This window comes from Narcine bancroftii, chromosome 10 (assembly GCF_036971445.1).
Source record: "Narcine bancroftii isolate sNarBan1 chromosome 10, sNarBan1.hap1, whole genome shotgun sequence".
NCBI classification, from domain to species: Eukaryota; Metazoa; Chordata; class Chondrichthyes; order Torpediniformes; family Narcinidae; genus Narcine; species Narcine bancroftii.
In genome coordinates, this window is record NC_091478.1 from 32,125,671 (window position 1) to 32,151,664 (window position 25,994).

A 25,994-nucleotide genomic window follows, 5' to 3' on the forward strand; every position below is an offset into this window, starting at 1 on the left:
GGGGTAAAAAGTCCACGTCAGCTGCAGGCTCGTTTGTGGCTGACAAGTCCGATGCGGGACAGGCAGACACGGTTGCAGCGGCTGCAGGGGAAAATTGGTTGGTTGGGGTTGGGTGTTGGGTTTTTCCTCCTTTGCCTTTTGTCAGTGAGGTGGGCTCTGCGGTCTTCTTCAAAGGAGGTTGCTGCCCGCCAAACTGTGAGGCGCCAAGATGCACGGTTTGAGGCGAGATCAGCCCACTGGCGGTGGTCAATGTGGCAGGCACCAAGAGATTTCTTTAGGCAGTCCTTGTACCTTTTCTTTGGTGCACCTCTGTCACGGTGGCCAGTGGAGAGCTCGCCATATAACACGATCTTGGGAAGGCGATGGTCCTCCATTCTGGAGACGTGACCCATCCAGCGCAGCTGGATCTTCAGCAGCGTGGACTCGATGCTGTCGACCTCTGCCATCTCGAGTACTTCGACGTTAGGGATGAAAGCGCTCCAATGGATGTTGAGGATGGAGCGGAGACAACGCTGGTGGAAGCGTTCTAGGAGCCGTAGGTGATGCCGGTAGAGGACCCATGATTCGGAGCCGAACAGGAGTGTGGGTATGACAATGGCTCTGTATACGCTTATCTTTGTGAGGTTTTTCAGTTGGTTGTTTTTCCAGACTCTTTTGTGTAGTCTTCCAAAGGCGCTATTTGCCTTGGCGAGTCTGTTGTCTATCTCATTGTCGATCCTTGCATCTGATGAAATGGTGCAGCCGAGATAGGTAAACTGGTTGGCTTGTAATTAGATCTTAAATGGCAAGTCATTTCAAACAATAATCTTCATACCTTTAGACAATTAACATTAATTTCAACTCAATTATGAATTTTGTCGTTTTCCCCTTAAAATATCTAATCCCAAATATAAATAATTACCAGAGATTAAGTATCTAATTCTATGCAGCAATGAGAGCAATAATGATTCTAGTCCCTCAGTTATGTTCCAAACAGAACTTGACATGCTTTAAAGTGGGTCACCTGCTCAACATCTTGCTGGGCAGTCAGAACTAAGAAAAATACAGGTGAAGTAAAAGGAATTATGAATAAAATATTTTAATTTTTAAGAAAAAGACATTTCTTGACAGTGCTCTATAAAATGGCCATTTATTATTCAGAGATATTAAAAAGGAAATGAAAATTGCATTAAACTTGTGGCCACAACTCCCACCTGCAGCAGTTCTGAACTTCTGACTGCAAGGAAATTGTCAGCAAGGTCATGAGCCTTTCAAGACCCATGTTCCATAAGGTCTTTCATCAGACCATCCGTAAAAGTAATATTCCAAATACCAGTAACTCCCCTGGGGTCTTGATTGGCCTGCACATGAACTCCACTTTACTTTCACTGCTGCTCTGACAGAGAGCAGGCTGTAGCAGATAGCAAAGACTAACAATTCGAATATTGAGGTCATGTCTGGTGCCTGGACTTTAAAAAGGAACAACACACTTTAGAAAAAATAGCAGTAAAGGAATTATCTACTTACCCTTTTACATAGATATCACTCATCTCTTCTCCAGTGATGCTCGTTTCATCCAGAAGGACATCACTGGTATTCCATATTATACAGCGAAGGAAGTATCTACATGAAGCACACAGTGACGATCCAGTGAAAATCGATAGCTAGACTAATTCCTTCAAATAATTGTATAAAGGATTTGGAAAATGAGTGAATAGAAAAATGCTTTAGAAAAATAGTTTAGATGGTTAATATTTTTCTGTCTACCTTAAGCAGCTGTGTTAAACCATTCAGAACATTACAGGCATCAACATACAATTTGACACAATGTCCATAAATTAAGATTACATTAAATAATTTCTAGGCTCAAACTTTCAAGCTTCACTCCATCACATGTAGTAAAGAAAAGGTGTAGATACTGGAAATCTGAAATGAAAATAGAGAAAGGATTTACAAAGAGGAAGAGTTGATATTTCAAGTTAAAGATCCTACAAATTAACCTTTGACCTGAAGCATTAACTTAGGTTCTCTTTTTCACATACGCAGCCTTACTGACTTGGAGTTTCCATTAATACATATAGAAGCAATTAAAAGATTCTATACTTACTTCTTAGGCTTTCGAGGTTTAATGTCAAATGGTGGCCCAGGTGGTCCCAAGCTTACTGGGAAAATGTCAATCCACATCTGCAGCTTTCCCTAATTCAAGAGATAGCAAGGTGTGAGACAATACATCATGGCTTCAGAAAAACAAACACTTGATAATTTGTAATGCTAAATCAAGGCCAACTGCAAATTAGAGAAACAACACCTCATGCAGCCATCTAGGCAGTGTCAAATAGACAGCATCAATATCGACCTCCAATCTTCGTTAACTCCATGGTCTCTTTCTCTACTCCTCTGTCTCCTTTTCTCCAACTATTCACAACTCTTCTCTTCCTTCTCCTATGAGAGAGCTTTCTTTGGCTTGGCTTCGCGGACGAAGATTTATGGAGGGGGTAAAAAGTCCACGTCAGCTGCAGGCTCGTTTGTGGCTGACAAGTCCGATGCGGGACAGGCAGACACGATTGCAGCGGTTGCAGGGGAAAATTGGTTGGTTGGGGTTGGGTGTTGGGTTTTTCCTCCTTTGCCTTTTGTCAGTGAGGTGGGCTCTGCGGTCTTCTTCAAAGGAGGTTGCTGCCCGCCAAACTGTGAGGCGCCAAGATGCACGGTTTGAGGCGTTATCAGCCCACTGGCGGTGGTCAATGTGGCAGGCACCAAGAGATTTCTTTAGGCAGTCCTTGTACCTTTTCTTTGGTGCACCTCTGTCACGGTGGCCAGTGGAGAGCTCGCCATATAACACGATCTTGGGAAGGCGATGGTCCTCCATTCTGGAGACGTGACCCATCCAGCGCAGCTGGATCTTCAGCAGCGTGGACTCGACACAGCATCGATGAGAGAGCTACCCTTTTTAGAAAATACACAAAAGTGCAGGGGAAATTCAGCTGGTCCCGCAGAATCCATAGCAAGCAAAGATACATAGCCAACATTTCAGGCCTGAGTTCTTCATCAAGGCTTGAGCAAAAATTAGACCAGCACCTGAATATAAAAAAGGTTGGGGAGGGTGGTGGTGGTGGAAGGAAGAACAGGCAGGGGAAGGAGCACAGGCCAACAGCCAAGAGACCATAGTTGGGGGACTATGTTCGGTGAAACTTTTGTCACTTACTCCTGAATGGAGTCAGTAGTAGTGGTAAATGAAACTAATCCAATCTGCAGATTAAAGAACGATCCAACCAAGACTGTAGTTGAAGTCAGTCATTTTGTTTGAGCACCCTGCAGACCTGGAATCCACAGACATGATCGGACGGTAGGGGAGAAAAGAAGATAGAGGAAAAGGGAAAGAAGGAGAGACAGGGTGGGGAGCTGGAGGAAGGGAGACATAGGGATAGGGAAAGTGAGAGACAGAGATGATGGGTGAATCAATGGAAACTGGAGAAGTATATGTTAATGCCATCTGGTTGGAGGGTGCACAGAAGGAATAAGAGCTGTTGTTCCTCAAATTTGCAGATGGTCTCAGTCTGGCAGTGCATGAGACTATGGGCAGACATGTTGGCATGGGAATGAGGCAGGGAATTGAAATGAATTGCCACTGTGAGATCCATACTATTAAAGCTGACAGATGAAACAATCTCCTAGTCTACATCTAGTTTCTCTGATATAAAGGAGGACGACACAGTAGAAGCACCACATGCAGTAGATGACCCTGCGGATTCACGTGAAGTGTTGCTTTACTTAGAAGGACTATTTTGGGCCTCGAATGGAGGTGAGGGAGGCGATGTGGGTACAAGTGCAGCACCTCCTGTGGTCACAGGGGTAGATGAAAAAGTGGTGGGAAGGGATGAGTGGACGTGAGATTCACCGAGAGAGCAGTCCCTGCAGAAGGCGGAGAGGGAAAGATGTGCCTCGTGATGAGATCATGTTATAGATGGCAGAAATTGTGGAGGCTGGCAGAGTGGAAGGCAAGGACAAGGGAAATCTGGTTCTTGTTGTGTCTGGTGGCAGAGGGGGCCAGGGCATATGTGCAGGAAATGGAGGTTATGCAGATGAGGGCCAAGTTGATGGTAGTGAAGGGGAAGCAATGTTTTTTGAAGAGGAAGGGCATCTTTACTCTGTGCCCTCTCCCCATCAGTTCTCAGCTCCTTTCTCTTCGACCTGCATCCATCTTCCTCCATCCTCTCCTCTTCTCCATCAGCTTATTCTACCTTTTTATTCAGGAGTCTACTTGTTTTTTCAACATTCCTAACTAAGGGCTAAAAAAACCTCCAGATTTTAATTTTCTTTGCTTTAGTAATCTCATTTGCTTGTGACCCAAGGATACAAAATATTCAAGATATCCTAATCTTTAGGACCTTTCTCTGCAGAGGCTTCAAAGGTTAAATGTTTCCTCGTACCACATGTCATAAGGTTCAAGCTGTAGGCTGACGAGGAACTGGTCAATTTCAGCACAGCAATTTTAGATTTTTACTCCAATGGTTTGGTAACACCACCTCATCATTCTGTTAGCCTTATTAATTGCCTGTCAAATTGGTGCAAGGGCCTTAGTCACTTCCAGATGAATTTCTGGCTTTTCTCTAGCTAGTTTAACAAACAACCCCAATTCTTTTTATTTATACACATTGTTTTCTGTTTACATGCTAACTATTGGCATATACTATGTCATAGAGTCAGTTTTCCAGAATGAGAACAGACCCACTGGCCCAACTTGCCCATGCCGACCAAATTGTTTGTTCAAGCTAATCCTATTTGCCTTCATTCAGCCCAAATGAGTCTAAAATTTCCTATCTATTTACCTATCAAAATATCTTTTAAAAGTTGGATTGTACCGACCTCTACCACTTTGGCAGCTTGTTCAACTTCACCACCACCCTGTATTTAAAGGGTACCACTCAGGTCCCTTTTAGTTCTTTCGCCTTTTGCCTGTGCCTTCTTGTTTAAGACTCTCCAACCCTAGGAAGACAGCTCTATTTACCTTATGTGTGTCCCCTCATGGTTTTATAAACCTCCCAAGTCCTCTCTCAGCCTCCCATGCACTCAGAGAAAAGTCCCAGTCTACCCTGCCTTTCAATAACATAAGCCTGTTTCCAGCTAACATTCTCATGAATCTTTCCTATACCTTTCCAACTTAGTGATATCTTTCCTTTAACTGGGTGACCAGAATTGCCTGCAATACTCCCATTGCAGTCTCACCATCTGTTGTAGCATAACGTAACTATTTCTGTACTCAAATGTCCCAACCTTCCACCAAAGGTGTGTCAAATTCCTTCTTCCCCACCCTATCTATCCGCGTTGCCACTTTCATGCAACTATGTGCATGGTTGAAGAACTACTTCTGATAGGATCTCCTAAATTCTGTTTGTAAACCTACTGCTTAACCAATCCTTGGATCCTTAATCAGGAAGTGTATAATCTTCAAGAGACCTTCAGAGCAAATGTTCAAAAAGAGACTACATAAAAACTTTCTCTCTCACTTTCTGTTCCATCTTACCCATGTTTTCATTATCCCAAGCAGCACAATGTTTGGTTGGGATAAACAAAATGACAATTCCTTTAGCAAGCAGACTGCCTGTTGAAGATGAATAATCAATTCCCTATAATTCTGGATTATTTTCAGGATCTCACATTAATTTCCTTTCTGATAGCCTCCAATGGCTGGGCAATGCGTTTTCAATCTGGAAACATCAATTTTTTCAATTTTCTAACTCATCAAAAGACTTGTATTGAAGAAGGCAATTATTATAACTCCTATTTTTTTAAACTTTATTTATTTGTTCAAAAAACAAATAATATGACATATGCAGCAATTAAACATACACATCAACGGTTTTTTTTCTATATATATATATATATATAGAAAAAAAAAAGAAAAGAACCCCCCCCCCTTCAGCCAACTCTCCTAAGGAGAGCCATAAAGAAAGAAAAAAGAAAGAATATTAAAGAAAAAGTTAAATATACATATTAAACTCCTACTATTTTTCAAACTTGTCTCACAGTATCTCATGTTGAAACTTGTTCTAACCATCCAGTCACCTTGCAAGATCATTTTTCTTAATGTTGAGTTAGATTCCTTTGGCTCTTTGAAATTTTCACACAATTTTATAAGTTATTGGCATATAAACCAATGATGGCTGCAGGCTGTACAATACTCCACAGTTATTTCTGGGAATTATGATAGTCTTTGGTTGGGACATACTGACTCAAAGTTACCTTACATCATTTACTTTGTGCACTCAAATCCATTTTATATACTCAAACATGATAGCTTTGCCTTGAATTTTTTTTGTTGTACTTGAAAAGATTTTAAAAATTCAGACATGAAAAACAAAATATCCAGGCTAATATGTGCCATAACAATACAATATGAAAAAGCATTGTGTGCTTCGGCAAGTAAAGAAACATCCACCCCAGGCCTGTCCAATCAATTCCTTAGAAGATTATAAACCCTCATTGTCAGGTGTCCCTTCCAACTGTTGTATCCAACCACCCTGCTTCTAACCAACTTTTCTTCCAATGAAGTCCACACAAGTTGAAACACTCACTCCAAACTTTAGTCAGAATTCAGAATTGAAGACATGCAAATTAAAAAAGGGTTACCTGTGACAGGTTGGGTTGGAAGGTGCTGTACAATGTCCTATTTTCTACATGCTCTGGTACAAGTCCTTGCTGTCGCAAAACATAAAGTGCTAGTCGTTCCTCAGGGGGTCCAAGGTGCTCATTTAAAGTTTTGTTTCTTTCTGCATTAAAAGTAAACATTACAATGTCATTGTGGATTTACACATAAGATCAAAATGCAGTTTAAAATAAGTTTTAAACATCACTTTATTATCAATGCAATTTATAATGAACTTTAATTGAAGATTAAAGTTCAAATTTTCTTCATATCTTAAGAACAGTTCAGACTACTCTCTGCACTAATACAGGCACATCTTTGTGAAATGCATTAACAATACTCTTCAAATTAAAGGAAATGTGACTGGTGCATTAAGAAGTCTCAGTAGTCATCTATGTAGGCATCAATTACACATATCTAAATATTTAAAAACCACATTGCCTACATTGCCTATAGTTTTGAAACGATAACAAATCCTCTGTCACACCAAGTTCTCAACAAGAGTCACCAACACTTCTTTTACCCTTCTTCTGTATAGTCTATGTTAGTCATTTTTTTGCTACACGCAACTGTTCATCTGCTTGTGAGATGGATGGAAACCTTTCGATAAATGATTAACAGATCACGTACACTGTATTACTTAAAACATAGAAGTCTACAGCACAGGCTCTTCAGCCCACAGCGTTGTGCCAACCTAATAACCTATTCTAAATGCCTAGAATTTCCCAATAGCATAACCCTCCATTTTTCTCAGTCCCATGTACCTAACTGATAATCTTTTAAAATGTCCTATGACTTGATCTGCATAACCTCCATTTCCTACACACATGCCCTGGCCCCCTCTGCCACCATACACAAGAACCAGATTTCCCTTGTCCTTGCCTTCCACTCTGCCAGCCTCCTTGCTCCACCACCTTTGCTGGCAGTGCTTTTCATACGCCCACTACTTTCTGTGGTTTATTATGAAATGGTTTATGTTTAATTGTGTTTCACCAACGCCATATTGTCATTGAGGCATCACTCAGAGCTTTCTCCCACTTACAGGGGCATTCTATACAATTTTGTAAGGCTGAATACTGATGCATGCATTGCCTCCTGTTAGGTTTATGATCAGAAGAAGCCAGTTTAACTTTCATTCCCCTCCTTGGCCCCAGGTCACAGAAAGCAAAGCATCTCAACAGAGATGAACTAACACAATGCAACTCAGAGACTGAATATGAAATCTTCTATCATGTTATGCTCACTGGTGCTATTGGGAGAACTATAGAAATTCTTGCTGGAAGGAATCTCCATAAACAGTAGTGATTTGTATCAAATAATGACTGAAATGAAATCCAATTACATCTGTCTATTCATTGCTCCACACCCTCAACTTTTAAACCCATCACTGTCAAGGTTTCTATTGATATTCACGTGCAGTGTGCATGGCACATGAAAAATGATTGATGAGGTGAATAAATCAAATCAAAACAGATATTCTTTCCTCATTTCAATGATCAAATATACCTAAAAGGATTTGCTATTTATCAAATTACAAATACAATATTATATCTGACAAGCATCTCTCTCTCTCTCTCCAATATTTCAATTTTTTTCCCTCCTTGCATTGCATTAAATGCACAACTCAGAAATTGTCTGCAGATTTGAACAAATTGTGGGGAAAATGGAAATCAGCTCTCAAGCTGAATATATAATGATTCATTCAATATTGCTGACCACTTCTGTTCATGTGACTAGCTGCCAAATTTCATAAATTAGCACTGTTTTTATTAACTAATCTCATCTACATTGATCAAATAGAGAATTAAGCCAGGGTAGTCTATATTTGGGCTTCCTCGGCAAATTTCCACGACACCTCTTGGCTTGGCTCACTGGAAATGATCAGTTCTGAAGGCAGGGGGGGGGGGGGTCTCTCTATCTGATGACACGCATCGGGCCCAAAGCATTGAGTGGTTGGAAGAAGAAGGAGATATGATTCTGAGAGGGAAAGGTGAAAATTTGAGTCACAGAGGTATTTTTACTTTTGAGGAGGGAGGGAGAAAGGTGCAGGAAAGGAATGGAGGACTTAGGAATTGGAGTGAAAAGGAATTAACTGTTGAACAGACAGTGTGCCTATTTCAAGTGCTGCAAGCAGTAACAAAAATGAAAATTAAAGGTGCATAAAATGTCTGATGCAGCACCGTTTCCCCTAGTGCAACAATTAGCAAACACCAGATGACATCTGTGTAACACAATTGGAGAAAAGGTTAGGACAGACATCAGAGGGTGAGTGAGAGGTGCTTGGGCGGCATTGCTAGGGATAATGGAGGCATTTTCAATAGGGACATTTGAAAGTCTCTTCATACACATATGGATGCAAGAAAAGTTATTGGGAACAATTAATGTGGAATAGGTTCATAGATGTCAGCACAACAATGTGGGCTGAAGGGTCTGCTCTGTACTGTTCTATATTCTAAATTCTCTAAGCACACATCATTTGGGTATGCCTATAAATGAAGGAGATATGCCAAAATATGTGTCTAAAATGATATTGAGAATTTCTTTGATGAAAAAATAGCCTTCAAAGTCATTGTTTGAGGGCATTTCCCTTTTGAAATCTTTTGCACCATTTGATTATGATATATTCTTACATTTCCAAAGGCTTAAGATTTAATAGCTACCAGGCACAGACACAATATCTTTGAGAAAGAATTACAGATGACAGGAGGAAATTACTGGGTTTAAAAAAAAACTACTTGAGATTTAGGATTTTGAGTGAGGGATGATTGATAACTTGTTTGAGTCAATTCCTGAAGACGGGAATATGGGGCAGAAAGGTGGTGGGGGGGGGGGGGGGGGGGCTGAAGCTATCCAAGTTCCTCTGAGGAATTATTGTGGAAAATCACCCATCTCCAATGGGGCAGAAAGATCTACTAACCCAGTCTCAGTCCTGCAATACATGCCACATTCATGACAGTCAGAAGCTTCCTTTTGGCAGCTTTCTGCAAACCAGAAGAGGGTCCCAGAAGTCAAATCATGGAGCACAAGGTCTGCAGCAATGGAACATCAGAGGGACTACCTGTAACTTGTCTCACAGTTGGTGGTGTAAGAGTGGTGAGGCTGGGAAGGCTATGAACATTGTGCAAGAAGAAAAGTGGATGAATATTGAGGAGTGCCCCTGCTGCAGTGATTGGTTGGAGGAAACAAGGAACTACGTTATACATGAAGTGGAATATCCTCGAAAGCGACATTCTTATGATCGGCCCTCACAATTTACAAAGACTCAACTTCAGATGCTGAATGCTGCACATTCCACCAACAGCAGCAGGGATGGAGGCCACAAGTTCTATTATACACGCCATCTTATCTCCAGCCCACTTCCTTTGAGTCCACATCATCCTAGATTATGCCATGCAATATCAGGATGTTCACTTGTCCTGATTAGCGCTGGCAGAAAACTCAGCTGTCTGACCTTTGGGGAAGCTTGCCACACCAATCATAGAATCACACTCAACAATAATGATTTCCCCCAATAATTCTTCAGAAGACTTGGATACCTCCAGTCCTCCTTCTGGTTGAGTTGGCCCTTAAGCCCAAATCAACCATGAATGCATTTGGTCCGTATCTTATCCTTACCAACCCTTGCATTCCATCAATCTAACCCAGTATTTTTCAAACTGTCCCCTTAAACTCACATTCCACCTTCAGCAATTAGTAAGGGATTGCTTAAGGTGGTGGGTATGTGAGAGGGAAAGGTTGAGAACCACTGCTCTAGACCCAATTGTTACTGAAATATTTTGCTTGAGAAAAATGGTCATTGGCCCATTTCCTTTGGAGTTATGAAACCGTGCACATAACAAGTCAATTAGGTATGATTAAAACAGTGGTTTTCAAACATTTTCTTTCCACTCACATACCACCTTGAGCAATCCCACAGAGAACTTATGGCATAAGGTGGAATGTGAGTTTAGGAAGGCAGTTTGAAAACCACTGATCTGACCAAATACGTTTTGAACATTGCAGCACATTCCAGATATGGGCAACCCTCTGGGGAAAAAAAAAATGCCCTCATGACCCTATTCAGTCACTCCCCTCTTTGCTTTTTAAATATTTTTTTATTTTTCACACTTTGAACCATATCAACCAAAATACATTCAAACATTTCTCTCTTAAATATACACAGTGACATTTCCCCCCCTTTTTCCCTCCTACCTTCCCTCCCCCTGCCAAAACCAATAAACATTCAACACATATAATACAATAAAACCATTAAACAATGTCATCACACAATGAAAATAAACAAGAAAATTGTGTCATCTACTTTTACACACTGGAGTAAGTCATTTTGTCTTCTTATCATTTTAGGGGTGGAGGTCCGAGGCAAGCCTTCTCTGTTATGTTCAATGTACGGGTCCCAAATTTGTTCAAATAATGTGACTTTATTTTTTAAGTTATATGTTATTTTTTCCAATGGAATACATTTATTAATTTCCATGTACCATTGCTGTACTCTCAGGCTCTCTTCTGATTTCTAGGTTGACATGATACATTTTTTTGCTACAGCTAAGGCTATCATAATAAATCTTTTTTGCGCTTCATCCAGTTTGAGGCTTAATTCTTTACTTATATTATTTAGATCTCTGGATTTTTTGGTATTTTTTTTTGTGATTTTATTTAATACCTGATTTAGATCTTCCCAAAACTTTTTCACATGCCCAAATTGCATGTACTGTTGTTCCCATTTCCTTCTTACAGTGAAAACATCTATCTGATAATGTTGGATCCCTTTTTTTTAAAAAACTTTTGGGGCGTGATATATAGCCTGTGTAACCAATTATATTGTATCATGCGTAACCTCGTGTTTATTGTATTTCTCATAGTTCCGGAGCATAGCTTTTTCCATTTTTCATTTTTTATCTTTATGTTTAGATCTTGTTCCCACTTTTGTTTGGGTTTACAGCTTATTTCATCATTCTCTTTCTCTTGCAGCTTGATGTACATGTTTGTTATAAATCTTTTAATTATCATTGTGTCTGTAATCAGATATTCAAAACTGCTTCCTTCTGGTAATCTCAGTCTGTTTCCCAATTTATCCTTTAAGTAGGCTTTCAGTTGATGGTATGCAAACATTGTACCATGAGTTATTCCATATTTGTACTTCATTTGTTCAAATGTTAATAAATTCTTTCCCAAAAAACAATTTTCTATTCTTTTAATTCCTTTTCTCTCCCATTCTCTAAACGAAAGGTTATCTATTGTAAAAGAGACTAATAATAATTTTGGTATTTAGTCATTTGTTTTTTTCCTTTCTAAGTGAATCTTCTTCCATATATTGAGTAAATGATGCAATACTGGTGAGCTTTTATATTGCACCAGTTTTTCATCCCACTTATAAAGTATATGTTCTGGTACTTTCTCCCCTATTTTGTCTAGCTTTATCTTGGTCCAATCTGGTTTTTCCCTTGTCTGATAAAAATCTGATAAATACCTTAATTGTGCTGCTCTATAATAATTTTGAAAGTTTGGTAACTGCAAACCACCTTGGTTGTACCTCTGTTAATTTATCTAACGGTATCCTCAGTTTCCCCCTTTCCATAAAAATGTCTTTATTATTCACTTTAGTTCATTAAAGAATTTCTCTGTTAAGATTGAAATAAGTATTGTACCCTTGGGAAGAAATTCATTTTAATGCAATTTACCCTCCCTATCAACGTTAGCAGTAATTCTTTCCAATGTTCTAAGTCTTCATGCAATTTCTTTATTAGTGGCTGATAATTTAATTTATACAAGTGGCTTAAATTATTATCTAACCTAATACCTAGGTATCGGATTGCTTGTGTTTGCCATTTAAATGGTGATTCTTTTAAAAATTCTGTATAATCCACATTACTCATTGGCATCACTTCACTTTTATTTGCATTGACCCTGATATTTCTCCATATTTCTTCAATTTCCTATGTAGTTCTTTTATTGATATTTCTGGTTCTGTTAAGTATACTATGATGTCATCTGCAAATAAACTGATTTTATACTCCTTCTCCTTTATTTTTATCCCTTTTATTTTATTTTCTGTTCTTATCAGTTCTGTAAATGGTTCTATTGCTAAAGCGAACACTGAGGGAGATAATGGACATCCCTGCCTAGTTGACCTATTTAATTTAACTTGGTTCGATACATATTCATTTACTGTTACCTTCACCAATGGACCATTATATAATGCTTTAATCCAATTAATATATTTTTCTGGTAGATTGAAACTCTGTAATACTTTGAATAAATAATTCCATTCTACCCTATCAAAGGCTTTTTCTGCATCTAAAACAGCCACTGTTGGCTTCTTATTTCCTTGAACTGCATGAATTAGATTAATAAATTTACAGACATTATCCACTGTTCGTCTTTTCTTAATAAATCCAGTTTGATCTTGTTTTACTATTTTTGTTACACAGTCGGCCAATCTGTTTGCTAATAGTTTTGCTATTATCTTATAATCTGAATTAAGTAGAGATATTGGTCAATATGATGCTGGTGTTAGTGGGTCCTTCCCTGTCTTTGGTATTACTGTAATTATTGCTGTCTTACATGAATCTGGCAAATTTTGTGTTTCTTCTATCTGGTTCATTACTTCCAGGAGAGGAGGAATTAATAACTCTTTGAATGTTTTACAGAATTCTATTGGGAATCCATCTTCTCCAGGCGTTTTATTGTTCGGCAGCATTTTTAATATATCCTGTACTTCCTCTATTTCAAATGGTTTTATCAGTTTGTTTTGTTCCTTGCAATTTCGGCAGTTCAATTTTAGCTAAAAACTCTTCTATTTTATCATCTTTCCCCTTGTTCTCAGTTTGGCATAATTGTTCATAAAATTCCTTAAAGTTCTCATTAATCTCCATTGGATTATATGTAATTTGTTTGTCCTTTTTCCTTGATGCCAATACAGTTCTTTTAGCTTGTTCTGTTTTAAGTTGCCAGGCTAATATTTTGTGTGTTTTTTCTCCTAGTTCATAATACTTTTGGTTTATTTTCATTATGTTCTTCTCCACCTTGTACATTTGTAATGTTTCGTATTTTATTTTTTTGTCCGCCAATTCTCTTCTTTTTGTTATATCATCCCTTGTTGGTAGTTCCTTTTCTGTACTTACTATCTCCCTTTCCAACTGTTCTATTTCCCGATTGTGGTCCTTTTTCATCTTAATTACATAACTTATTATCTGCCCTCTAATGAAGGCTTTCATTGCATCCCATAATATAAATTTGTCTTTCACTGATTCTGTATTTATTTCAAAGTACATTTTAATTTGGCGCTCAATGAATTCTCTAAAATCCTGTCTTTTAAGTAGGATGGAGTTTAACCTCCATCTATATGTTCTCGGTGGGATGTCCTCCAATTCTATTGCTAATAACAGGGATGAATGATCAGATAGCAATCTAGCTTTATATTCAGTTTTCCTAACTCTCCCTTGGATATGGGCTGACAACAAAAACACATCATTCCTTGAGTATGTTTTATGCCTACTTGAATAATATGAGTATTCTTTCTCCCTTGGGTGCTGCCTCCTCCATATATCCATAAGTTTCATTTCCTGCATTGATTTAACCATAAATTTGGCTACTTTATTCTTTTTGCTTGTCTTTTGTCCAGTTTTATCGAACATTGGATCCAAATTAATGTTAAAAGCCCCTCCTATCAATATATTCCCCTGCGTATCTACAATCTTCAAAAAAATATCTTGCATAAACTTTTGATCCTCTTCATTAGGTGCATATATATTGATCAAATTCCAAAATTCTGAATATATCTGACACTTTATCATTACATACCTCCATGCTGGATCTATTATTTCCTCCTCTATTTTGATTGGTACATTTTTATTAATTAATATAGCTATACCTCTAGCTTTTGAATTATATGATGCTGCTACTACGTGCCCAACCCAGTCTCTTTTTAATTTATTATGTTCCACTTCAGTTAGATGCATTTCCTGCACAAATGCTATGTCTATTTTTTCTTTTTTTCAAGAAATTTAATAGCCTCTTTTGTTTAATTTGGTTATGTAATCCATTAATATTTAGTCATATAATTCAACATGGCCATCTCATACCCTGTTTACAGCTCATTTCCGCTTCCTCACCACCACCATCCCCCTTTTCCCCATTTTCATCTCTCAGTTTTCCCTTTTTAAACTCAATGTATGACAACACATTTAAAACATAAAATACTTCAACAACTCCCACATCCAATATTCCCGTAGCTCCAAATGTCCCCCCACCCCCTCTCTGAGTTGCCCCTTATCTCTTGCTGGGCAACCACAACTCCCCTCTCCATTCGGATTGTGAACCCGCTCGCAAGCGTCAACTGATTTCGCAGTGACGGTTATTCTCTCCCACCCAACCCACACCAGAAAATACTTTTTTTTGACATATAACAAAGCTCACCCTCTTTTTTCCCCCCTTACTTCCTTTCTTCCCTTCTCTTTCCCTTATTTCGATCTTATATGTACATTATTTTTACATCTTTATATGTATTTTATTGCCATTCTTCATTCTTGTTACATCTCTTCATCTCTCCTTCTGTCCTGCAGGTGTTCTGCAAATTCTCCTGCTTCCTCCGGATACGAGAACAGTCTGTTTTGCTCCCCAAGGATAAATATTTTAAGCACAGCTGGATATCTTAACATAAATTTATAACCTTTTTTCCATAGGATCGATTTTGCTTTATTAAACTCCTTCCTCTTCTTTAAGAGTTCAAAACTTATGTCTGGGTAAAAAAATATTTTTTGACCCTTGTATTCCAATGGTTTTTTTGTCTTCTCTAATTTTATTCCTAGCCCGCTCCAGTATATTTTCTCTTGTCGTATATCTAAAAAATTTTACTAAAACGGATCTTAGTTTTTGATGTGTCTGTGGTTTCGGAGCTAGTGTTCTGTGTGCCCTATCTATTTACATTCCTTCCTGTACTTCTGTCCTTCCCAGGACCTTTGGGATCCATTCTTTTATAAATTCCTTCATATCTGTGCCTTCTTCATCTTCCTTTAGGGCCACTATTTTTATGTTGTTTCGTCTACTATAATTTTCCATCATATCAATTTTCTGAGCTAACAACTCTTGTGGAGCTAACAACTCTTGTGTCTCTAACTTTTTTGTCACTTTCTTCCAACTTTCTTTTTGTCATTCACTTCCATTTCTACAGCCGTTTCTTGTTCTTCCATATTTTCTAATCTTTTCCCTATTTTTGTCATGACCAGCTCTATTCTACTCACTTTTTCTTCTGTACTTTTCAAGTCAACTATTCTTTTAATGCTCTTATTTGTTGTTTAAATTTTAAAAATCTATATTCTGTCCATCTGTTTTACCTTCTATTTCTCTGTGCAGATCTTCGTCTTCTTCTTCCTCTTCTTCTGTGTCTGTACTTGTGTTTGTGTCTTCTTCTTCTCTTCCTTGTATCTGTGTCTCTTCTGACTTTCCTGATGAGTTGCTTGTCTCACTTTGACGGGCTTCTTCTTGCTTGGCTTCTTGCTGTTGGTCCTCTTCTTCTGGGCTACTCATCTGTTGGGCCTCCTACTGCTGCTCTTCTTTCCTTTCACTCCCTTTCCTGTCACTTTCCTCTTCTTCCAGCTGAGAGCCCTAGTGTCGGGCATCCCTTAGCTAGTTGCGTTGTGTTTGCTCGCTCCTCGGCTGAGCCCCCCTCCCGTTGGTGTTCTCCTTCTCCTTAGTAAGTGCCCTGCTCATGCGCGACTCCTCACGCATGTGCAGTTGCGCACTTTTGTTTGGCTCAGAGAGCCATTTTTGCAGTCCAACGGTCGGGGGGTTGTGACTCTGCGGGGTCGTCACCAACCTTGGAGAATGGGCTCTATTCTCCACGACAGTTCCATTTCTTCATGCAGGTAAGGCCTTCTCCTTTCTCTTCCGGCACCTTTTCTTCTTTTTTTCCCCCATTGTTTTAACTTTTCCTTCTTGGGTGCCATTTTCTTTCTTTTCTCTACAACTTTATCTTTTATTTGTTATGTTTTGTATTTCTTTTTAAAATTTTAAAAAATTTTTCACACTATGAACCATATTAACCAACATACACACAAACATTTCCCTCTTGAATATACAGTGTCATTTTCTCCTCTTTTCCCCCCTCCCTTCCCTCCCTCCTTCCCACCCCCCCTCCCTACCCACTTCTTTCTTCTCCTCTTTCTTTGGCTTGGCTTCGCGGACAAAGATTTATGGAGGGGTAATGTCCACGTCAACTGCAGGCTCGTTTGTGGCTGACAAGTTCGATGCGGGACAGGCAGACACTGTTGCAGCAGTTGCAAGGGAAAATTGGTGGGTTGGGGCTGGGTGTTGGGTTTTTCCTCCTTTGTCTTTTGTCAGTGAGGTGGGCTCTGCGGTCTTTTTCAAAGGAGGTTGCTGCCCGCCAAACTGTGAGGCGCCAAGATGCACGGTTTGAGGCGACATCAGCCCACTGGCGGTGATCAATGTGGCAGGCACCAAGAGATTTCTTTAGGCAATCCTTGTACCTCTTCTTTGATGCACCTCTGTCTCAGTGGCCAGTGGAGAGCTCGCCTTATAACACGATCTTGGGAAGGCGATGGTCCTCCATTCTGGAGACGTGACCTACCCAGCGCAGTTGGATCTTCAGCAGCGTGGATTCGATGCTGTCGGCCTCTGCCATCTCGAGTACTTCGATGTTGGTGATGAAGTCGCTCCAATGAATGTTGAGGATGGAGCGGAGACAACGCTTGTGGAAACGTTCTAGGAGCCGTAGGTGATGCCGGTAGAGAACCCATGATTCGGAGCCGAACAGGAGTGTGGGTATGACAACAGCTCTGTATACGCTAATCTTTGTGAGGTTTTTCAGTTGGTTGTTTTTCCAGACTCTTTTGTGTAGTCTTCCAAAAGCGCTATTTGCCTTGGCGAGTCTATTGTCTATCTCATTGTCCCACTAAACGTTCAACATATACAATAAACCCATTAAACAATGTCATCACACAATGAAAATAAACAAGAAAATTGTGTCATCTACTTTTACGCACTGGGTCAGTTCATTTCGTCTTCTTCTCATTCTGTCATTTTAGGGGGTGGAGGTCTGCGGTAGGCCCTCTCTGTTATGTTCCATGTACGGTTTCCAAATTTGTTCGAATACTGTGACTTTATTTTTTAAATTATATGTTATTTTTTCCAATGGAATACATTTATTAATTTCTATGTACCATTGCTGTACTCTCAGGCTCTCTTCTGATTTCCAGGTTGACATGATACATTTTTTTGCTACATCTAATGCTATCATAATAAATCTTGTTTGTGCTTCATCCAATTTCAGGCCTAAATCTTCACTTCTTATATTACTTAGAAGAAAGATCTCTGGATTTTTTGATATGTTACATTTTGTGATTTTATTTAATACCTGGTTTAGATCTTCCCAAAACTTTTCCACTTTCTCACATGCCCAAATTGCACGTACTGTTGTTCCCGTTTCCTTCTTACAGTGAAAACATCTATCTGATACTGTTGGGTCTCATTTATTTAACTTTTGGGGTGTGATATATAGCCTGTGTAACCAATTATATTGTATCATGCGTCACCTCGTGTTTATTGTATTTTTCATAGTTCCGGAGCATGTTTTGTATTTCTTGAACTTGGTATTTTCTGGAGAGGGCTGGTATTCCCCTGCCAGCCACTACTCCATCACGTGACTCCTCCCAGTCACTCCCCTCTTGAATTAAACTTATACCCTCTAATTCTAGAATAATATACCCTGAAAAAAGACTGACGATTCACCTCATTCAAGTTCCTCCCACTTTCCAGAGAACAAAGGCCCAGCTGATCCAACGTCATCCAATAACTCAACCTTCCTGACCCAACAACGTCCTAGTGAATCTCCTCCTCACTCATTAAAACACTGATATACTTCCTTTAGCTGGGTGAGTAGAACTGCACATAGTACACCAAGTGTGGTCTCACCAACACCTTGTACAGCTTTATCAAGAGGTCTCAACTTATTGTGTCCAGTATGATAATGTCATACATGTTGTACAAGGTACATATGTGCTGTAATGTTTACTTGCTGCAGCTGAACAGGCATCAATAGATAAAAACTAATAAAATCAATTGAATTTAAAAAGACAATAAATACACAAATACACTAAATATTCACAGTATTTCTTATGCAAGAAGAAATAACTCGCAATAGTGCAGCTGGTTGCTTTTGTACTGTCGGAGCATCTATGATTAGTGTACCCAGGGGAAGTTCAAGAGTCTGAAAATGGTTGATAAGAAGATATTCTTGAACCTAGAGGTGCTAGAGTCCCTGCCTAATGAAGGCAAGTGTGCTCAATGCCTTCTTCATAGTCCTGTCAACCTGAGTTGCCACTTTCAGGGAACTATGCACAGTATTCCTGGGTTTCTCTCTTCTACAACACTCCACTATTTACTGTGCAAGTCTTATGCTGCATTGAATTGCCAAAGTTCAACACTTCATATTCGTCTGAGTTCAATTCCCTCTGCCATTCCAAGACCCACCTTTCCTACTAATCTTTTCTCACTGTTCAATACACCACCAATTTTGCTGAAAATATACTAATTGCATTAACTCTATTGCCATCTATCTTAAAGATTTAGATGGCAAACAACAGTGGACCCAGGAACCACCTCTGCAGAACATCATTGGTCACAGGTCTCCAAACACCTGCCACTACCACTCCTTCCACAAAGCCAATTTTGAAAACAATTGGCCAGCTCACATTATATTCCATGTGATTTAACCTTCCATACTAGCCTACCATATGGGAACTTGTCAAAGGTCTTGCTAAAGTCTATAGAGACAATCACTTAAAATAAAAACTCAAATTTGTGAGACACAATCTTCCATGTACACAGCCATGGAACAAATAAAACCCTTCCATTCAGCTTTATAAGCATCCAATCTCAGTCCACAAGTTTTAAAGGAGTCACTCTGAAAGAGAAACCTTCCTGGACACACATATCATCGTGAAGAAAGCATGTCAGAGCTTCTCAAGAGTTTGTGGGGGTTTGGTATGAGATTGGAAACCTTGGCAAACTTCTCCAGATGTGTAGTAGAAAATGGGCTGACTGGTTGCATCATGGCGTGGTATAGGGGCATAAAAACCTCTAGTGGAAACCCTCCAAAAGGTAGTGAAACAGGCTAGTACATCACAGGCAAAACTCTCCCCACCATCGAGAAAATCGACATGGAATATTGCCGTCAGAGAGCAGCAGGAATCTCCATCCAGCACACACACTGTTTTTGCTGCTGCCATCAGGAAAGAGGTAAAGGTGCTTCAAGGATCGTACCACTAGGTTCAGGAACAGCTGCTACCCCTCTACCATTATAATCCTAAACACCAAACTCAGACTCATTTAAAGACTCTTATTTGTTATTGAACATTTATTTTCTGTATTGCACACTTTGTTTGCATTTCTTCTTGTTTACATTTGTGATGGATTATGTTATATTTTATATTGTATATAGATATGTTTTAAAAGGAGATAAACTGTGGGATTTTTTTTTAGCGTAGGTCACAAAAAAATACAAACACTTCAAACAGATCTCATTTAAAATGCAAGAGCTCTGGTCAAGCCAGACAGTCCAGGCTCCGGGTGCTTTTGCAAAAACTTTGAAGAATGCCTATAGAGACTTCACAAGTCAGTGTTAATTGTGAGGAAGTTGGCTGAACTGTAGGTAGAGCTTGGGGCTAGTAGAGTGCAGTCGGGCTTTGCAACATGATGGGAAAACAGCAGAAGAAATAAATTAACAAAAAGCTGACACACAAAATATGTCAGAGCAATGGAGATCGGAGCAGCATCTGAGAGAACAATAGCGCACTTGTTGATATGCTGAGCTGATTGGCACCCTGAGACTTTGTATATGCGAGAAACTAGCTACTAGTATTGATAAGCTGTGGTCTTACGTTTGGTAAAATATTATACAGCAAGCGTAATAACTTAGAGATACTTTGTATATGTGAGGAACTAACTATTGGATATTAAAAGATGAGGTCTTTTATGTTTGGTGTAGCATTATACAGTACGCTACGGATTGGAATAAAGGAGAATGTATTGTAGCTGTTTGGGGGCACTTTTGTCACTGACTCCTGAATGGTATTTTAGTAGTAGCGGTGAATGAAAGTAACCCACCCTGCAGATTAAAGAACGATCCAACCAAGACTGTAGTTGAAGTGAGTCATTTTGTGTGAGCACCCTGCGGATCCGGAATCCACATTTGGTGTCAGAAACTCCCCCCCTGTTCTGATTTTATCACAACAGCAGCAGCTGGGACTGGAACAGGACAAGCTGACAAGCTTGTGGAAATATCCCATTTCGAAGACAGGTTGTGAGTGCTTAGTTCAGCCTGGTCAAAGCCCTTGTGGTCCATACAAGAGGAGATGGCTTGCTCTATGTTTCATTTGAAATAAGGGAAACAGAAAAGGAACTCTGTAGTGACCTGAATGAAAGAGGTTATCATCTGCAAAACCCTGATGGGGCAAATGAAGTGGCTGATCTGAAGGAATCAGTTTATGTCCAACGAACAACAAATCTCTCTCTCCAAAAACCAACAAGAACTTTACTGAGCGGTAACTGAGGTGGTATGTTATTACACCACTAGGTCACCAGGGGGCCACCACCTGGTGACCTTGTCTATATAAACTGGTTGCAGCTCATTCTCATTCATTCTGGCCTAGGCTTGCACAGAGGCAAGGCCTACCTGTTTATATTAGCCTATTAAACCTAGCGTTTTACTTGCCCTCTGTCTCATATTGTTCATGCTAATTGCCATCAGTAATCATTTACCTTTCAAGCACCAAAGCCTGGTGAAGATTCATAAATGTTAAATTCTGTGCACAGTACAAGAATTGCCTGATACCAGTGAACTTGGAGGAGTGAGTTGAAAATTGGACTGTGAATCAAAAGAACTTTTCTGAACTTATATACACATGGGCTTAGAATTAGAAGGGGGGATGTGGTTAAGTTATGTTAAGTTGATCAGTTAAAGTTTGGTCCCATTTTCATGTTTAAAGATAATTAAAAACAACTTTTGTTTTAGTAACCATTTGTCTTGGTGAATTTCTATTGCTGCTGGGTTTTGGGGTCCTCTGGGCCCGTAACACATTTTTCTCTTTTGTATATCTATCTTTTCTTGAGTACAGTTATTTTGCACTACCAATAAGTAGAAATTCTGCCTCACCTACAGGAAAAATCTCAGGGTTGTATGTGAGGTCATGTAGGTAATCTGACAATAAATCTGAACTTTAAATGTCTTTACCAATTGTTTCAGAGTGAAACATGAAAGTCTGCAGATGCAATGATTGTACTTAAAAACAGAGATGCAGGAGGACTCAGTCAGTCTTGCTGAATCCATAGGAGGTAAACATGTATCAGTTCATCAGGTAAAAACTGACATACTTATACCTTGAGGAAGGGATCAGGCCTGAAACATCAGTAATATGGACACTGCAAGAACAGCTGAGTTCCTCCAGCATCTGTGTTTTTAATTAATTTGGAGAAATGCTTATAAAATAAATGAGCATTTATTAGGAATAACAGTTCACAACCGGCCCAGTACCTTTCAGCAAGGCCATGATTTATCAGGACTTTGGCCCATGTACAAACATCACATGGGTGGAATTGAACAAATATTTCCCATCAGCTCCCAATAACATGGGCAAGACACTTTTCACTCCGATAAGGTTGTCACCTCCAGCCAGTGTCAATCCAATGGGCAACAAGTCTCCCATGATCAGTCCTATTCCACAACACAGGGAAGATGCCCACAACAAAGACTACAAAAGTTCATTCCCACAACATTATCAAAAAAGATTTGACCAAACTGATAAATGACAAGAGATAAATAAACTAAGATCAGTTATATATATATATATATAGAGAGAGAGAGAGAGAGAGAGAGAGAGAGAGAGAGAGAGAGAGATGGAGGTAGTGAACCGGTGCAGACTTGCGGACTCGAAAGGCCCACATGGCCTGTTTCCGCTCCGTAAATGGTTATATGGTTATGGTTATTCAGCAGAAATTCACCTACTTTGACATTCTATAACATACCATCTCAGTTTGCTTTGCTCACAATACCATAACTGGATTGCACCAAATGAAATTAAGCTGCACTAACTACAAAAATAAATCACCCAAGAATACACCACATTATTTTTACCTGAATATTCACCGCCCCATTCCATGGCATCACAAAAATAATAATGCAGATCACTTCTGAACCAGTGACACCACAAATAAACCCTACTGCTTATTTTCTGTAAGTTGCAAGATGCTACAAGTACACTGTATCACAATTTCACCATGCCATTTGAATTTCTTAGATTGGCAGATAGCAGCTATTTGAGTGACAAATTGATAACACCCAGGAAATTATTGCTTCGGTGTGGACTATTTGCCAGTTATGAGGCTGAGAGCGTGAACAGGTTCAACACAGAGGGCTAGAACTATGCCTGGCGCAGCAAATAGCAGTTCACCAGGAACTCCCAATAAATAAGCAAAATTTTAAGCTATAGTTTACAAAGGCACCTGAAAAACAATTGAAGTTCAGTAATGACAGGCATAAATTGCTCACCTGCCGATTCTGAGGTAAATCACAAAATTCTGTAATGCTTTACAGGTATAAATAACAAAGCTGAAAACAAGCTGCAGTCATTTGCAATGGTGCATACGAGATGATGTTTAACAGTTTGTTTCCTCTGCTGCTCGATTTCGGAAGGAAACGGTTAACTGTCCAGTATTCATGCACAGCTTTCTGAGGCAAGTTGCACATTTATTTATATGGAACATCTGCAGCTTTCAGACAACTGCCAAATCACAAGTTAAAATAAACTGGTGAAAGGAAGCTGCCCAGTTCATGGAGAGGGCAGAAAGGATTATAGTGGAGCAAATCCCTGACACTACACACAGTCAGTCAGAAAGAGTCACCCCCAGCTGCCCGCTACAAATCTCCTCGGTTCAGCAAAAGAAATGCTCTTCGCAACATTTCACTCTCGTTTTAGCACCCATTATCTCTACTTTTCATACTCCTTGGGTTCATTCCCATGTCAGACTGACCTGTCTGGCTTGAGCATCTGCCCACTCTCATTAGTGCTCAAAGACACTTATGCTCTGTTCAAATCTGATGTTAAGAGATTTAATCAATGTTTGAATTCAACACATTATGGGATTTTAAAAAGTATGGATCAAAGAAAGAAAATATCTGTGCCAACAACTTCGTAACTTTCCCATCAACTGTAACTGTTAAGATCCAGAGATCTAAACTGACCCAATCTGAGGGGAAAATAAAACACCCACAATACAAATCCAATCCAATTTCATGATAAAAGGCAAATTAGATTGTTTTTCCAACTCAAACACAGAGGTCACAAACACATTAAAATTAGTATAATATTAACAAGTTCTCCAACTTCCAAAGTTCCCACAGTGGCCCTCTGCCGCTTGATATCCAGATTAGTGCACAGTGACACCAATATGAGCCATGTACGCACAACAATTAATCTCAATAGATACATGCGAGGTTGATTCAACTTCAGTAAATGTTTTTTTTAAAAAAGCAAAAGGATCACCGTCAACTCAAATGTATTGAGCAACTGAACTTTCAATGCACTGTAATGTTAAAAAAAAATTGGGGGAGGGGTGGGGAGATTTCTGGATAAGTAGCAGTGTAATGCAGAGTACAGTACAGAAAAGCTATGCAACACTGGAAATGCACTCTTATTGTCAAACAGTTTAAGCAGAGCTGACTTTATTGCCTTGTTTTCACTTAGATTTAAGAAATCTGTACATACAAATCAAGTTGCATGATTAGGAGATTTCAATGCATGCACTAGACACTGGTGGAAGACTACAACATGCAATTTTGGCAATGTGGGGAAATCAGTAACATGATGCTACTGCATGCAGAGAACCTAGATATCAATAAAAATGGCAAACCTTTGCACTCGAGCGTCTGCAGATGCTGGGATCGGAAGCCAAACTCAATGTGTTGGAGGAACCAAGCAGGTTGAGCAGCTGAGCAAGACATCCCAAGTCTTGGTGAAAATTTTTAACCAGAAATAAGAACCATTCTTTTTCTCCCACTGATCCTTCTTGTTGCCGAGTTCCTTTCGATCAAATGGATTGCTCATTGAGAATAACAAATTGAGATCTTTAATCCAATGACCTGCTCTTAAAGTGGATCCTCTTCAACTCGTGCTCTGATGCAAAATTTTGTTATGCTACAAGCTCCATCAAGATTTGTCTTATTGCACAACAGCAGAGGACTCTTTGGAGAAATAACTGAACATGGTAAGATAGGGTAGTGGAAATGCTCAGCAAAGCATCAAGTTTAATCACAATTTAAAAAAAAAATTCTCAAAAAAAAAATTTTAAAAAAAAGTGCCTCAGCTGAAAGGTGAGAGGAAGGGAGCCAAGATCCTGTCTCACCTACTTATCTGGTCATTCAGAACTACTCTAGACAATAGTTAGATGTCAAAACACATCGTAGGTCAGCTGAGTTGGCCGTAGTTGTTCACCAGCTATCTTTACGCCAATGAACACCAGAAGCCATGTTGCTAGTTTCAGTGAAAACACATTTGAGCCCAGTTTACAATCTTCAGAAACCCTACCTATCTATCCATAAAGCTAAACATTTGTAAGGTACTTTTCACAACTTCAGCATTTCTTCAAAATTACTGAATAGGGAAGCATTTGAAGTGCAGGCTGATATGTCAACAGATTTATGCATAACAAAATTCTGCAAACAATGAAATGAATAACTATTTACCTATATTGATGGTGAACTAGTTTTGACCAGGTCAAAACAAACTTGTTGTTCTTCAACAGTGCTATAGGATATTTTACCCATACGAGATGAGAATTTAAATCTCATTCAATAAGCATTTCTCAACCTTGCTTGTGCTCAAGTCATTGTGCCCTCAGTTATTATTGTTAATGTGAGATGTCGGTTAGTTCATTATTATTTTATACATCAATTATATTTAATTCCAGAAAAATTTTAGTTAGAAATTCATCTATTTTGTCTTCTTTCCCTTCGTTTTCAGTTTGATATAGTTGCTCGTAGAATTCCCTGAAGTTTTCATTGATCTCCGTTGGATTATATGTAATTTGCTTGTCCTTTTTCCTTAATGCCAATACCATTCTTTTAGTTTGTTCTGTCTTAAGCTGCCACGCTAGAATTTTGTGCGTTTTTTCTCCTAGTTCATAATATTTCAATTCCAGAAAAATTAAAGAGATATAATTTAATTTCTTCGGATTTATGTTTTAGATGTCAGAAGGAAGTAGGTTCTTTTTTACTACTTGGTCATGTGAAATGGTAAAACCTTTTTGGAAGCGACTTAAGGATTTTTTAGAAATTAATTTTAAAGTGAAATTTATATTAGAT

The 25,994-nt window shown here is 39.1% G+C and overlaps 1 protein-coding gene across 1 annotated transcript in view; it reads right to left on the minus strand.

The window, feature by feature from the left end:
* LOC138744412 (myoferlin-like) overlaps positions 1-25,994 on the minus strand; it is a 249,348-nt gene that overhangs the window by 57,695 nt on the left and 165,659 nt on the right. The window contains exons 46-48 of the mRNA XM_069900547.1: positions 6,607-6,746; positions 2,087-2,175; positions 1,507-1,602 (exon numbers count right to left, since the gene is read on the minus strand). Coding sequence (XP_069756648.1) covers positions 1,507-1,602; positions 2,087-2,175; positions 6,607-6,746 — 325 coding nt within the window. The remainder of the gene's footprint in view (positions 1-1,506; positions 1,603-2,086; positions 2,176-6,606; positions 6,747-25,994) is intronic.